Below are 13,078 nucleotides of genomic sequence, written 5' to 3' on the forward strand. Positions count from 1 at the left end.
ATTCTTCTATACAAACTCTTCCAGAAAATTCGAAGAGGTAGAAAATCCCAATTCATTCTGAGGCCAACATTATTCTAATACCAAGACTAGATCAAGAAATTAAAAGTATAAACCAATGTCCCTAATTAAGGCAGATGCAAAAATGCATAACAAAATTTTAGCAAATCAATGCAATGGATAATACTTTAAGACCAAGAAATGCAAAACTGGATTAATGATGGAAAATCAAATTATATAATTTTCTAATTAATGGACTTTAAAAAACACACAATACCATATGATCATTTCAACAGATGCAGAGAAAGTAGCTAACATCCATTTCTAATAAAACTCCATTTTTAATAAAACTCAACAAGCTATAAATAGAGAACACTGTAAAGTTGACAAAGGGTATCTAGGAGATACAGCTAACATAGTAGTTATTAACAGTGAAAGACTAAATGTTTTCCTAAGATCAGCAATAAGTTACTTGTATTAAGGATTATACTGGAGGTTCTAGTCAGTGCAATATGGCTAAAAAAAAAAAAAGTAAATAAAAGGCATCTAAATTGGAAAGGAACAAGTAAAAAATGTGTTTATTTGCTCATGACACGATCATAGATATAGAAATTGATGCAATCTACAAAAAAGGTATCAAAACCAACAAGTGAATTGTCAATGCACAAAAATCACTTGAATTTCTATATACTGGCAACAAACAATCCTTTTTAAGGATGGGAGCACCTGGAATGCATACAGATGGTAAGAATACAAAATAATACAACCACTTTGGAAAAATTTTTTTTTTTTTTAAGATCTATTTATTTGAAAGACAGAGAGTACATGCATGAGTGGGGAGGGTGTGGGGGGGCAGGGGCGGGGAGAGAGAAAAAATCTCCAGCAGACTCTCTGCTGAGCTTGGAGCCCAACTCAGTACTCGATCTCATAACCTTGAGGTCATGACCTAAGATGAAATCAAGAGTCAGATGCTTGACCAACTTAGCCACCCAGGTACCCTGCGTTTGGTAGTTTCTTAAAAAATTAAATAGATACCTACCATATGTCCCAATCACTTTATCCCTAGATTTTTACTTAAGAAAAATGAAAGCATATCCATACAAAGATTTGTACACAAATGTTTGTAACAGATTTATCTGTAATAGCCAAAATTTGGAAACAACCCAACTGCCCATCGATAGGTGGGCATCTGGGTATGGATAAACAAATTGCTGTATATTTCTATAATAGAGTACTACTCAGCAATGAAAAGGAATAAACTATCAACAAAATGATGAATTTCAAAATAATTATGCTTCAGGATAGAAGCTAGTATATGTACTGTATGATTCCATCAACATAAACTTCTGTAAGCTACAAACTATAGTGACAGCAGACCAGTGATTACCTGGGAATTGAAGGGGACAATGAAAGGCAGGAGGGAGGAATTACAAGGAAGCAGAAGATGTGGTGTGGTATATTTATCTTAATTGCAGTGAGTTTCATAGGTGTTTATAAATGTTAAAATTCTGGGCACCTGGGTGGCTCGGTGGTTGAGTGTTTGCCTTTGGCTCAGGTCGTCATCCCGGGGTCCTGGGATCGAGTCCTGCATCAGGATCCCTACAGGGAGCCTGCCTCTCCCTCTGCCTATGTCTCTGCCTCTCTATGTCTTTCATGAATAAATAAAATCTTAAAAAGAAATGTTAAAACTCAAGTTAAACACGTTAAATTTGTGCAGATTACTATATTTGAATTACTCAAAAAATCTTGATAATTAGTTCATAAAATAAGAATATACAAAGGGAAGAAAAAGAAAAAACTTAGAAATCATAAATATGAATATAAAAATAATGAAGTCAAGAAGAAGGAAATTATTCCAGGAAGCGGAATAATTTGCATAAAATAATGGATAAAGAGAAGATTAAGAACTTCCAAAAAGAAAAAGGCAGGTTACATTAAAAGGAATAAAAATTAATGAATAACAGACTTAACAAGAACGCTAGATGTATAACTTCAAAATCCAAAAAAAAAAAAAAAAATGACTTTGAAGGACTTTGGGATCAAGTCCCACATCAGGCTTCCTGCATGAAGCCTGATTCTCCCTCTGCCTATGTCTCTGTCACTCTCTGTGTCTCTCATGAATAAATGAATAAAATCTTAAAAAAAAAAAAAAGAATTCTATACCAAACTACCAATCAAGTATGAAGATAAAGACATTTTCAGATATGAAGGAGCCACCCAAATTTATCTATCAGCCTTTCTTAGAAATTCTCAAAGAATGTGCTCCACTAAAACAGATCAAGAGGAAGAAACTAGGATCCAGGAACAGGATTCAATCCAGGAGGGCAGCAAAGGGAAACACTAGGATGACAGCTCTGCAGCAAGGATAGAGAACAAGCAGTACATTGGGCAGCCCGGGTCGCTCAGCGGTTTGGTGCCGCCTTCAGCCCAGGGCGTGTGATCCTGGAGACCGGGGATTGAGTCCCACGTCGGGCTCCCTGCATGGAGCCTGCTTCTCCCTCTGCCTGTGTCTCTGCTTCTCTCTCTATCTCTCTGTGTCTCTCATGAGTGAATAAATAAAATCTTAAAAAAAAAAAAAAAAAAAAAAGAACAAGCAGTACAGATTGGAGAAGGACACGACCCTCTAGGAAGGCCTCCAGAAAAATTTCTTAAAGGAACTGATAGATTACTGGGTATGTCTGAGTACATCCATTTGCGGGGGGGGGGGGGGGGGGGGGGGCACAACACAGATACACAGACAACATAGATAAAGATTAGAAGTTGCATTTGCAAAAAACAAAATAATAATAATAAGGATAAATTAATTCATTGTTTAAAAAAAACAAGTGAATTAACCACTCCAGAAAAACAAATGATTCAAAGAAAATAAAACCATAGTATACTATTTGATTTTGCAGTGGGCAATATTTACATAGCTATAATACTGATGGATACTGATATAACAACCATTAAGGCAGCTACTACCAGAAAGCAAAAAATAAAAAGTGTTGGTGGGGATGTAGAACCCCTGAGCACTATCAGTACAATTGTAAAATAGTGCAACCACTGTGTCAAACAGTAAGGAGGTTCCTCAAAAAATTCAAAGTAGAACAACCATATGATCTAATGATACTTCTGGGTACATATCCAAAAGAACTGAAAGCAGGGTCTTGAGGAGGTATCTGCACAACCATGTTCATAGCAGTATCATTCACAACAGCCAAGAAGTAGAAGCAACCCAAATGTCCACTGAAGGATAAATGGATAAACAGACTGTAGTATATACATATAATGGACTATTATTCAGTCATAAAGAGGAAGGAAATTCTGGCACATGCTACAACACAGATGAACCTTGAGGGCATTATGCTAAATGAAATAACCCAGTCACAAAAAGACAAGTACTGTTTGATTCCACTCATACGAAGCATCTATAATAGGCAAATTCATAGAAACAGAAAGTAGCATGGTAGTTACCAGGGACTACGGGTAAGGGGAAAAGACTAGTTTTTTTTCAATGGATACAGAGTATGAGATTTGCAAGATTAAAAATATTAATGTGAATAAACTTAACACTAGTGAACTGCATGCATTAAAAGTGGTTTAATTGGGGGCGCTTGGGTGGCTCAGTGGTTGAGCGTCTACCTTTGGCTCAGGTCGTCATCCCAGGGTCCTGGGATCAAGTCCTGCATCAGGCTCCCCACAGGGAACCTGCTTCTCCCTCTGCCTATGTCTCTGCGTCTCTCTGTGTGTCTCTCATGAATAAATAAAATCTTAATAAATAAATATGGTTTAATTGGTCAATTTTATGTTTTCTTACCAGAATTTTTAAAAAAAGGATTAATGGGGTCATGTCAGTAGACACAGGAGCCGAGCCCACTTGAAGGAAGGAGTTCCCATTGGTCAAATTTGAGACAAATACATTTAAAAAAAGCAATGATTATTATCAACTATAACACATTAATTTTTTTTAATTTTTTTTATTTATTTATGATAGTCATCAGAGAGAGAGAGAGAGAGAGAGAGGCAGAGACACAGGCAGAGGGAGAAGCAGGCTCCATGCACCGGGAGCCCGATATGGGACTCGATCCCGGGTCTCCAGGATCGCGCCCTGGGCCAAAGGCAGGTGCCAAACCGCTGCACCACCCAGGGATCCCAACACATTAATTTTTAAAAATCTGTGAGGTAATAGTGATACTAAAAAAAATCTTTATAGAAAAATGGTAGATAATCATTGTAAAAGAAATTACATATTCAGAAAATAAATACTTTCTATACAACTCTTTATGAAGTAGTAGCTGATTTAGGTAAGGATTATTGATGAATGCTTAAATAATTAACAACTGCTATGGAACAAGGTATTCAAATGATATTGAAGCAACACCCCACAGATGACTTACTAATTACAAGGGAGGATTACATGTGCCTTACAACGGAAAGATGTGGCAGTTAACACTTTAATAAAGTAATCAAACTTAGCATCCCTATTAGAACACCCTGTTGTTAGATGATGCCTCCTAATCTGATACAGGATGAATACACAACAGTACTTTTGAATTGTACCAGCTAAAACTGCTTACTCTGAATCTAATCCCTCCTCTAGATCCAATTTCCAGTTTATTTGGAAATATAGGAGGATAGAAGAACAAGTTAAATGACACCACATGGAAACAATTAAACACAATTAAGAATGTGAGACAATCTACAAAACAAGTGACCTAGATTAAGAGAGACTAAGGAAACAATAATTAAACACCAGAACCTTGATTAGATCCTGTTTGAACAATTTACAGAAAACATTTTTGGGACAACTGGGAAAACTGAAATATAAATTAGATATTAGATGATTTTTAATAATTATGATTTAATATATATTTCCAATAAACATAAATAAAAAATGCTTAACCTCACTAATTATTAAAATATATTAAAATATACCTATCAATTGGTGACAATAAAAATTAATACAATTTTGGGGGGCAGGACAATCTGGTAACATGTAACAGAGGTTTTTAAAATATTTATTATACTTTACCCAGCAATTCCACTTCTAGGTATTCATCCTATAGAAATAAGAGTTGTACATAAATATTTGTTGACCAGAATGTTCACTGCAGCATTACTAAAATGAAAATGGGCACAACCTACTTATCCAAGATGGAATAATAAATTATATAATACTTTGTAATCATTACAAATCTTGAGATATGTAATATGAAGAGGTCCTTAGAATACATTAAGTATTTGGAAGATAAGTTATTTTTTGTGATTCCAGAGGGCAGAACTAGAAACTACTACTGGAAACTACAGGGAAGCAGAGTTTGGCTCAATGCAAGGAAAAATTCTTCTCACTAAAATTTTTTAAGCAATGAATGGCCTGCTTCATGATTTAATGAGTTTTGTATTAGAATTCTAAGTAATGGCTGAATGGTCACTTGGCAAAGATATATAGAACAGATTTATATGTTAGGAGATTAAAGAGAAGATATTAATGATCCTTTTCTACTCTAGGAACATGTAATTCATTATAAAGCTTTCCATGAGCTGGAATGTCAGGAAGGAAGTTATTGGTATTTCTTTGTAATGCTATTAGAGATTCATGTGGCACTAAACTAAAAAGAGATCATATGTATATTAGAATAATGAAGTTGAAGGATGATTTACATTATCATATTCTATACCAATAATATATACACCACTGATAAAGTGAAAGATGATTAACCCAATGGAGAGGATTCAAACTGAATTGGCAGGAACTGCATTTGAATCTTACTAATTTTAATTTCTCTGTATCTGACAAAGAATCTGAAAAGTTATACTTGTTTAAGGTGATATAACACTATACATATCAAAAAGGACAGGAGGCACCATATGCTTCCTGTTTGCTTCTGGTTGCTCTTTACTTCATATCTAAATAGATAAGAAAAGGAATATGCCCCCCCAATCTCCTCTGCAATTTAGTATATTATCTTTCAACTTCAGATGCATGAATAGTGGGCAGTCGGAAGTAATAAGAACATGGTATCACACTGGGTTCCCGGAAAGTAGAAGCAAGCACTGGAGGTCTGTGAAAATTTTAGAACAATTGATGTTGACAATTCTTAGATGTCAAAAGGAATATTTTCAAATACACACAAAAGTAGAAAATAATATAATGAACCCCATAACTATTATTCAAGCTTCATTCATCAACATTTCATTAAAGCTGTTTTCTCTAATTTTCTAGGGTTTTGGCTTTTTTTCCAAGATTTGAAAACAAACACCTGACATTCAACTATTTTACCTATAAAAATTTCAGTTTGAAAGGATATCCTTTCTTGTGAATAATACCAAATATTCAATAAATGCTGGCTGCTATGGCTAAGTACTATTCTATGCCTTACACTTGTACTAAAATATTCACATAAGCTAAGGCTCATTATTATACCCATTTTGCAAATGAGAAAACTGAATTTTTATTGGCTCAAGATCACACAGCCAGGAAGCAGTGGAGCTAGGGTATAAACCCAGATGTTAACACTAGACTAGAGTTTACTTTCCCAACCACAAAGTATGCTATCTTTCCTCTACATGCATTATTCTAGCTGTTCCTTGTGGGATATAGATTATTATGGTAAAGTGTGAGAAGGACTCCTGAATGTGAAAGAGAATGGAAAAGATACTACAACATGAGCAGCTTTTCACTGCTTTTCTTGTGAAATTTTCTTTTCTAAATGTCCCAAATGAGAAAGGAAAATATAATTGGATATCATCAGTATAAAGTGCCAAAGACATAAAAGAAAGTCACCTGGTAGAGGAAAAAGCAATGCTCAAGTCTCTTCCACAGAAGTTACATATACACAAACTTCTTTTAACCTGCCCCTCTAGTCAATGACCCAGATGAGGGGGGTCCAGGCTGGTGGGAGAGGAGTGTCTCTAGTTCCACCAGACCTTTAAAATAGTTCATACAAAGAGGGCTTACAAGCAAAGGGCTGAGCAATTAGTACAAGTAGTATTTGAATGCTTAACGAAATCTTTGACTAAAAAATAAAAGGACCTGTAACAAGCCTTCTGATTGATGCCTCAGTTGTAAAACCACTAAATAATTAAAGAAGATTTGTAAAGAAAAGGAGTCTCTTCCAAATCTCTGGCCAAAAATTCCTCTAAAACTCTTCCCAGTGATTTATGACATCTTAGAATAACAGAATTATCTTTCCCATGAAGCCTACCTAGGGCATCCTCCTCCTTCCCCATCTTCTACTTTCCCCAAACACAAACAGAAGTGCTCCTCCCTGTTCCTAATGTACTTTAGACATAACTCTATTAGAATTATATCTCCATTGATTAGAGATATTCTCATTAGTATTGTGGTGTGATGATCTTTTCTGTCTCTGGGCTATCAATTCCTAGAGAGCCAGGACACTACTTTGGTCCTCTTTACATTTTCAATCCCTAATATTCAAACCTAACACCACTGAAAGTGTTGAGAAAGGTTTGCTAAGTGAACAAAGAAGCTAGAGATGACCGAATACAGAGCAATCTTTATGATAAGGGATTTTTTTTTTATCTTCAGATCTTCAGTATAGTCCACAAGTTCCCCTCCCTTAAGGAGTTTTTCCATCAGCTACTAGTCCAGGATGAATAATAATACAGACTATAATCTCTTGAGAGTTGGAGAAAGAATCCAGCCATATTGGTTTGTAAGAGCCTTTAATGAACCAGGGAGAACTCAGCTCGAATAATCTGGAAGGTAGTCAAAACCTTTTAAGAGCTTTTATTCAAATATCAAGAGGCAGAATGGTATTTGAAATGCCTGCTTTAAAAAAAAAAAAATGAAATGCCTGCTTTTTACACTTATATCCTAAAGGAAACAGGGAAAATAAATAATTATAAATAAAAAAAACTAACACTTACTAAGTAACCCCTGGTCATCCATTTCTATTTTTTCAAACAAAAAATTCCCTATCTAAAAACTATGGGTCTGGACACAGCCCTCAACCATGAGGAAGGCACTCTTCATATACTGGTATAAGTCTCCTTGGATCCCCCTCTAATACCAGTTAGCCAAACCACTTTGGATATTATTCAATTAGGCAATTCCTTTAAGTAAAAATCTTTGGGTAAGGAAGTTCTCTCTCACATCAATTTAAGAAAATTCAAAATAATCTCCCAGTTTAATCTGTATTACACTGGAAAAAAAATCCCATCACATCTTTTACATGCCATTCTTTGGTTACCATGTTACCTTGGTTAGTGTCCTTTGGGTGTTCTATATGAGCAATGACTTCCTTGAGATAACTTTCCTTCTGCTTTTCTAGATCTGATTGTGAAAACGTCGGAACATTAGTCCTTGAACAAAGCAAACCAGAAGGAGGAAAAACAGTTTATTAGAACCATGAGTATGGTGCTTTGCAGGGAGAAGTTATATACTGCTGATCAGTTAGAACTAACTTTCAGAAGCAAAAAGTCTAAGATCCAGTGACAGAAGACAGTATTAGTCACATAATAAAGCTGAAATAGAGTATGGAGGTAACGAAAAAAAGGGAAGATGTGAAATAGATACAACCTCTATAAACAAGGCATAAGAAAGTGAAGGTTACCTAGTCCCTAGAGAAAGAAAGCACTTATTGAGTCATTTAAGGTTAACCAGGACACAACTAACTTGACAGAGCCACAGAAAAACTGAATGAGATAAAGACCAAAAAGAAACAGCTGGATGTGGCAATCAGAACATTGGTGACCTTGACAAGAACAATGTTTGGCCCTTGCTCATCCTGATTGCATTGTACTATGGAGTCAGCGGATGAGAATATTGAGATAGTAAATACACAACTGTTCCAAGTGGCCTAACTTGGCTCCTTGGTATAATTTTCATTGTTAAGTCAGTCACAAAGTTTCCCTCAAATATGCAAATAAAACAAAAAACAACCCAAAAAACTGGGATTAGAGATAGTAGTCAAAGGGGACTTTAACCTTATTTTTAATATATTTTTAAAAATTTAAAGCAGGGATGCCTGGGTGGCTCAGTGGTTGAGCATCTGTGACCCTTTGGCATCCTGGACCCTTTGGCTCAGGGTGTGATCCTGGGGTCCAGGATGGAGTCCCATATCCGGTTCCCTGCAGGGGGCCTGCTTCATCCTCTGCCTGTGTCTCTGCCCCTCTCTGTGTCTCTCATGAATAAATAAATAACATCCTTAAAAAAAATTTAAAGCAGACTTAGGATCTCTGTAATCAAAAAAATTTTTTTAATCTCATTATAAGGAAGCTAGTCTGACTCAACCTAAAAAATAGCTTTCCTAATTAAGAAACCCATGTAGAGACACTGCCATCTTCTGGCAACAAGAGAACAGATTGAAAAGGTACCCAAATCTGCAACCTCCACTAGAATCTTTCCCCAAGGACAGTTGTACTCCAGTTGGGAGAGATGACAAAAGTATTTCCTACATAACTGTATTTTAATATTTTTGTTAAAATTATTCTAACCTCCTGTCATATCTGTGACCAGGCTTCCCCACAAAGAGGAAAAGCAATTTTACATTTACACAGTGCTTTCAAATATGTTTTTTCCGTTTTCATTTTTTTTTTTTTAACTTTTATTTATTTATGATAGTCACAGAGAGAGAGAGAGGTGGAGACATAAGCAGAGGGAGAAGCAGGCTCCATGCACTGGGAGCCCGATGTGGGATTCGATCCCAGGTCTCCAGGATCGCGCCCTGGGCCAAAGGCAGGCGCTAAACCGCTGCGCCACCCAGGGATCCTTTTTTCCGTTTTCAAAATAACCTTGTGGAGGCAGCAGAGAAGGCTTCATTAGTCTCTTTTTGTTGACAAATAAACTGGAAGTCACAAATCATTTGACTTGTCCAAGGTCACACACCTACACGTTAGTGGTCCCAGAACTTAAAAGTATGTTTATACCTGTTTTTGTTTTTTTTTTTCTACACTAAGGGAAAACTGAGGAGAGGAAGAAAGATATTGAAGAGAATCAATAGAGACTGGAATATTATCATACTGTTACCTTCTTTTGGCTTGCAGAACAGGAATGACTTTGCCCAGTCTTCTCTCATTGATTTTCAGTTTCCCAGAATCCTTGTCAAGAACATCCTGCTTTCATTCAGAGTAGAAGGAAAGATAATTATAAGGAAAAAGCTGACAACACTATTTATGGACATATTCTTAAACTAAAGGCTACAGAGGCATATTCTTGAACCCTCCTGTGTGCTAGGCACTATGACAGATGCTTTAAGTGACATAGTGACTGCAATTTTAAGGAAAAGAAAGAAATTCTAAGTGGTACGCCCATTGAATAGAGAAGGAATCAGGCTCAAAGGGGTTAAGTAAATTGCCCAAGATTTTTCAGCTCTTCAGTAGCTGATCAGGTGCTGTATCTCATTTAGCATGGCAACCAAAGATTGAGATTTTAAGCTAAAACCTAAAGAAAGGAAATATAATAGTAAAACCACCATTATCTTAGTAATTATTCAGTAAGTAGTAATTTTATATACCAGTTACTATAAATACATTATTTCATTAATCCTTTCTATACTGTGAAGCATTTAGTATAATTTATAGGGAAGAAATATGACAAAAATACGGAGGCTAAATAATTTTCCCAAGTTCATAGTTCTAGTTGGGACCTAAATCCGAATTTGTTTGATGAATACAAAGCTCTGCTATACAGCTTATGAATGAAAATAATTTTTCTTCTCTTTACCTTGAAAAAATATACTTACTTTGTTTGATGAACTGGAAACAACTGGAAACCTCACTTCACAATTTGATTTATGTGATCCATTTTTCCAGGATGACCCCGTATTAGGAGTCTCTGAATGGTCTAAGATCTGAGAGAATACAGGTGTAGGTCTCTTACTGTCAGGCATATTTTTATCAGACACAGTTTGTTCAAAGTCATTGTCTGAAGGAGAAGAGACTGGGGGCGCATCCCAAGCAGAATTACTGGGACTGATCCCTTCAGACTCACTGCAGAGTTTGCTCTCATTTGGACTAAGACCACCTTTTCTCATCTCTTCCCCAAGGGAGGAGGGTTTTTCAGTATCTTTGGATGAATCAGTCTTGTCCTTATCAAGCACAGCATCACAAACTGTTGGATCAAATGGTGCAACAACTGTTATTTTTATAAGATTCTTTTCTAGTGCAAAGTGTCTGTTTAATGGTTTAGTAGGAGTTGGTCCATTATCAACTGATGTGCTTAGTTGAGGTAGTTTTAAGAGGCCAGGGGTCTCAGCTACTGGTCCCAAGCTATACAATGAATTTTTCTCTTGGGAAGTGTCCAATAGAATTTCATTCCCTTTCCCTCCCTTCTCAACATGCCTATTATCTTTAAGCAACCCTCCTCCCCAAGAAAAGTGCTCATTTGATAGGTCATCATCCTTCAGGAGCTCCTGAATATCTTCCTCTGTGAAACTGAAATGGCCATCATCTTCTTCTCCCTCAGACAGATCCAGCAAGGAGTCATCCAATCCATCCTCATCCAAGGAACCCCAAGAAAATGGGGCATTGTTTTTAGGCAAGAGAGAAGTTCCAGAAGACTGTTCAGAGGGCACTAGTGAGCACGTCATATCTGGAAAAAGAAGAGGCAATTTCACTGAGGAACAGGAAATACCCTTATATCAACTTCTATTTGTTTTACCGTGGTGATATCCTGATATTTTGAATTCTTTGCACTGTGACTTGTAAGATGAGAAATAATTTTAAGATATTTAACCTTACTAGAATCATGGAAATACACATTAGAATAATTACATACTTTTTTTCTAACAAAATAGTGAAAATTAAGATGTCATAGAATCTAAGTTGGTATGGGTATAGGAAATAAGCACCCTTACACACTATCAGTATAAGAGTGTTAAGTCAGCACAATATTTTGTGGAGAGTAACTTGCAATACCATTTGACCCCACAACTTCAATTCTGTGAATTTTTCCCGCAGCAGTATCTACACAAATGCACATGGATACATTTATAAGAATGTTCAAAGCAGCATTACTCAAAATTGGAGACAATCTAAATCCATCCATGGACTTAGACAGTCAGCCCATCACCAGAACTGCTCAGGGAAATACTGGTACATTCATACTATGGAGTACTTTACAACTATTTTAAACATAACGAAATAGGTCAGTATATACTATCACGGATGGAATGATATCCACAACATACAAACAAAACAAATATATATTATGTAAAGTGTTTGGATGTATAGAAATGTATAGAAAAACAAATGTATAATTTGAAATTAGAAAAAAAAAAAACTTTAAGAATACAAGAATTGTCTTCCATACTGTGTGGAGCTGCTGGTGTGATCTCTTTGCCACGAGACCAAATGGAAAAAGGTTTCAGCTCCCGCTAGCTGTTCCTTTCAGGAGACTTGTCAAAATGATTGACTCCCACCTTCCTGCAGGCACAAAGAAAATTAGAGGATCTTCTCATCACTTTCAACTCTGCTAATTACAAAGTCAACTGTATTATGCTTTAAGGTGCTCCACCTATTAATTTTGATCTTGATTTTTTTTTTAAATACCAGAAAGTTGGATTTTGAGTCAAGAACATCAAAGAAAAACCTTTAGAGGAAAAATTATGCAACTAAGGAACTAGTTTTGTTCCTCCCAACAATTTTGTACTTTCTTCAGAATATCATTGCTCCAAAGATGAATACTGGCTTGGGAGTACTGAGACCTTGCTTGCAGTCCTGGTTCTGTCACTAACCAGCTGCAATTAGTTGGGTAAGCCACTTAACCATTTGGACTTGTTTCCTCATTTATAAAATGGGGACAGGATGGAGAAGGGGGACTAGGCAATGTCTAAAAGTCCACCAAGATCTACTAGTTAATCATGATCACACATGCTAAAGTCTCATTTTCAATTTATATAATAAATGCAAGAACAGATCCAGAAAAATATAAACACAAAACTGATGACTATTAAATCCTATGAGGGGACCAAGAGCTATCTAGGGGAGACTTCAGGGTCATTCTACTTTTCTACTTGAATATTTGTATATTACTTTAAAACCTAGCTTTTAAACAGTCAATAATGGACCTAATCTATTTTCTAGGGCAGCCGGGGGGTGCTCAGTGGTTTAGTGCTGCCTTCAGCCCAGGTCATGA

General features: G+C 36.2%; 1 protein-coding gene across 6 annotated transcripts in view; it reads right to left on the reverse strand.

Moving 5' to 3' along the window:
• The window catches only part of LOC121498117 (S100P binding protein), a 53,383-nt gene that overhangs the window by 18,769 nt on the left and 21,536 nt on the right, over positions 1–13,078 (reverse strand). For 3 of the 6 annotated variants that reach the window (XM_041768122.1, XM_041768125.1, XM_041768123.1), the window contains exons 2-5: positions 12,254–12,366; positions 10,686–11,533; positions 9,971–10,059; positions 8,201–8,304 (exon numbers count right to left, since the gene is read on the reverse strand). In XM_041768122.1, the coding sequence (XP_041624056.1) occupies positions 8,201–8,304; positions 9,971–10,059; positions 10,686–11,531 (1,039 nt within the window). In that variant the 5' untranslated portion in view covers positions 11,532–11,533; positions 12,254–12,366. The remainder of the gene's footprint in view (positions 1–8,200; positions 8,305–9,970; positions 10,060–10,685; positions 11,534–12,253; positions 12,367–13,078) is intronic. The other 3 variants (XM_041768126.1, XM_041768121.1, XM_041768127.1) reach the window with 2 other exon arrangements.

This window comes from Vulpes lagopus, chromosome 8 (assembly GCF_018345385.1).
Source record: "Vulpes lagopus strain Blue_001 chromosome 8, ASM1834538v1, whole genome shotgun sequence".
Classification (NCBI taxonomy): Eukaryota; Metazoa; Chordata; class Mammalia; order Carnivora; family Canidae; genus Vulpes; species Vulpes lagopus.